The sequence below is a fragment of the Saccostrea cucullata genome, unplaced genomic scaffold (assembly GCF_032062105.1).
Source record: "Saccostrea cucullata isolate Sc308-1 unplaced genomic scaffold, CSIRO_AGI_Scuc_v1 ctg22781, whole genome shotgun sequence".
Taxonomy (NCBI): Eukaryota; Metazoa; Mollusca; class Bivalvia; order Ostreida; family Ostreidae; genus Saccostrea; species Saccostrea cuccullata.
The window spans coordinates 2,577-5,534 of NW_026932882.1; the positions used below are offsets into that span (position 1 = coordinate 2,577).

The following is a 2,958-nucleotide window of genomic DNA, read 5'->3' on the forward strand; positions in this document are numbered from 1 at the left end:
GCCAGGAAAACTGCACACTAGTTTAGAGAGCAGGACAATAAAAAATATCATTGATAGTCCATTTATAGAACTTTATTAATTTCTGTTATTTTCAGAAAACTCCTTTTTAGTCTTTGATTGTCTAAAAAACTTAATTGTTCTGTAGTAAGTTTAAAAAACAGAAAAGGTATTTTCATACGCCACAGTTCTGTTAAATATACTGACCCTTCTAGATTAAAAAAATCTTTTAAATTCCATACATCTATTAAATATATGAAATATATGCAAATATACTTTGAATATATTATTGAGCAAGAAACCAGAGAAGAATCTCTCATTAAATAAGCGTGTTAATTATTATATAAATTAATATTCCATTTACAAATAATTTATGCAAAACAACAAGTGCAAGTTCAACAAAAAAAAGTATTTTAAGGGAGTTCTTTATAGAAAAAAAAATTATCTCCAAACGTGAATGATTTTTTTTTTCATTTCACATTTCTACCAATGAAGCGTTCAAATCTTCACATTGAAACGTTGGTTTCTTGGGTTGGTCAAAAGATTAATTAACAATTTATGTGGGTAACTTCCACACACCTTAGGTTATACCAGGTATGTGCTTAAATAGTAAGATTTAATTGTCGTCCTTCTGGAAAAATTTGTACACTGTGACAGTAGAACTATCCTCACTCCCGACCATGAATATGTGCTCGCCATCAATACAGATAGCACGTGGTTTGTTTGGACCTTGACCTGGAGTCAGCAGAAATGACAAAAAATTGCCATCCATATCCAATAGGTGGACACTAGAATAATTTCTAAGCAAGGAAGAATATCTATTACACACCAAGATTTGTCCCAGCTTGTCTTTACAGACTCCAGTGGGGCGAAATCCAGACTGAGAATGGTGACCAGAGTAAGAGAAGCGGTACTCTCCTGATGCAGTCACCACCACAACCTTATTGGCATTAGAGTCTGATGTGCAGATGTCTCCGTTGATATTCTCTGTGATATAAGTTATGCTCTTGTAAAGATTGTTTCCTTGATCACCCCTCTGGATCACCTGAAGTTTCTTCCATTCCTTACTGTATCTGGTCACATTTGATTCTTTATCTTTATTCATTCCCACAAGTATGTCTCCATTGATGTGGGAGGAGTGAACCGCCCCCGGTTCCCAATCCTCAGTGAAAAATACCCTTGTGGTGTTAATGTCGCTGTTCACTCGGCAGATTGCTTTACTTTTGGCAGTAGTAAAGAGTAAGTGGCCCTCAGATGTGACTGTATGGTAACCTATTACATCTACTACGTTAGTGGATATTTTCTTTAAAATATTTCCCTCTGTGACATAGAGGATTAGATTCCCCGAAATGTCACTGCCCCAGAACTTATTTGACGACAAAAGAGATAGATGATTCATCGTTGTACCTATGTTAATTTTTCTTTCTTTTTTCAGATCTAATTTAACTGAACGAGCATCTTGAATATCGCAAAGCGATTTCGTCAGTCTGCTGTCTCCTTCTTTCTCTTTACTAACAGGTGAAAAACTGGGACTTAAATTAATGGCTTCTTTGTATTGAGAAATAACCAACTCCTTTACTGGCCAATTTATTTCCCCAAACTGTTTTTCTATCTCCGTTGTATCCTCTGTACCTTTGATAAATATCGGTAACGTTGGATGATTTGTTATAGAGTCTTGCATGACTTCCAGTGTTTGTGATGAAAACAAATGCTGATGGAATGTTAGAAGAGTGGATGGCATTATTAATGCAGTTTCCATCTTGTTCCATTTCGTCAACTGAGGCTTCCATTTTCAACTTGTATTTAAATGATTCTTCTAAATATGATCTTTTTATTGCACCAAGCTCAGCAATTTTATCGGAGAGAACGCAATCCACAATTTCTTTCATCTCCGCAGCTCTTTGCACCATGGCCAATCTCGTCAAATGAAATAATTCCTCTTCTTTTTCTGTTTGTTCTGTCTGGGGATTTGATTTTTCTTCGCGGATCTTTGTCAGTTGATCTTTACATTGTTGCAGTCTTTCATTGTAGACAACCTCTAGATCAGAGATCTGGTGATTTCTGTGATCTGAGGTAGAACATTTGGAACAAATAGGGTCTCTACAAGAATCACAGTAGATCTCAAGGTCTCTTGTTGGATGAAATGAACATTTTTCTACAGGCAAGGGTATTCTTCTTTTCGTATAAAGAACAACTTCATGGTGTCTGTTTTTCTCTTCTTTGAGATGGACGTCTCTGTGCTGATCACACAAGCTCTGTTGGCAGTCATTGCAATAGAGGTTGGAGCTCTCTTCGCATATTGTGCACACCGTGTAATGTTCAGCAGGTCCAGATTTATTGACGCTATCTTCAGCCATATTTTACGAGGCAACTGCATTTAAAAAATAAGTCAATGTACCAGAATATCTAAGATTGTAATCAATTAATATTCAGTGTAAAATATAAATTATTTTTTCAAAACAATGTCATACAAGGGCTTCCATGATTTTTCAAGGAAGTGACCTAATCACTGGTTTCTACGGAACGTTGTACATACAAATTTTATAATCAATTTCATTTTTTAGGAAAATCCCCAACTATTATCAGTAAAAACTATTTAAAATGGCTTTAAATTTCATGGATAAACTTTTTGAAAAAAGCATCAAAATAATCTATTTTAATTTAGATTGGTTAAATAAAGTGAAATACAATGTGTAAAAAGTTACTTACATATAAATAAATCATGTTAATAAATAAGAATAATTTGTAAGAGTTTTTAATAAATGAGAATTATATGTAAGAATTTAATAGGAAATAAATATATCTATTAAGGATGTCAACGAATATTCGAATATTCATTCGATGAGTTGATATTCGAATATAAATTCATGATTCGAATATTCGTTTTTAAGCATTAAAAAGAAAGAAAAACCTTGCAAGTTTTATTATAAATTGAATCAAGTTTGTACAAAATTAAAAGAC

At 33.7% G+C, this 2,958-nt stretch overlaps 1 protein-coding gene across 1 annotated transcript; it reads right to left on the reverse strand.

Annotated features, from left to right (window-relative positions):
• Window positions 1-297: 297 nt before the first annotated feature.
• Window positions 298-1,784, reverse strand: LOC134236400 (uncharacterized). The gene has a single exon (XM_062718567.1). The coding sequence runs from the start codon at window positions 1,754-1,756 to the stop codon at window positions 614-616; it is 1,143 nt and encodes a 380-aa protein (XP_062574551.1). The 5' UTR covers window positions 1,757-1,784; the 3' UTR covers window positions 298-613.
• Between the last annotated feature and the right edge of the window lie 1,174 nt (window positions 1,785-2,958).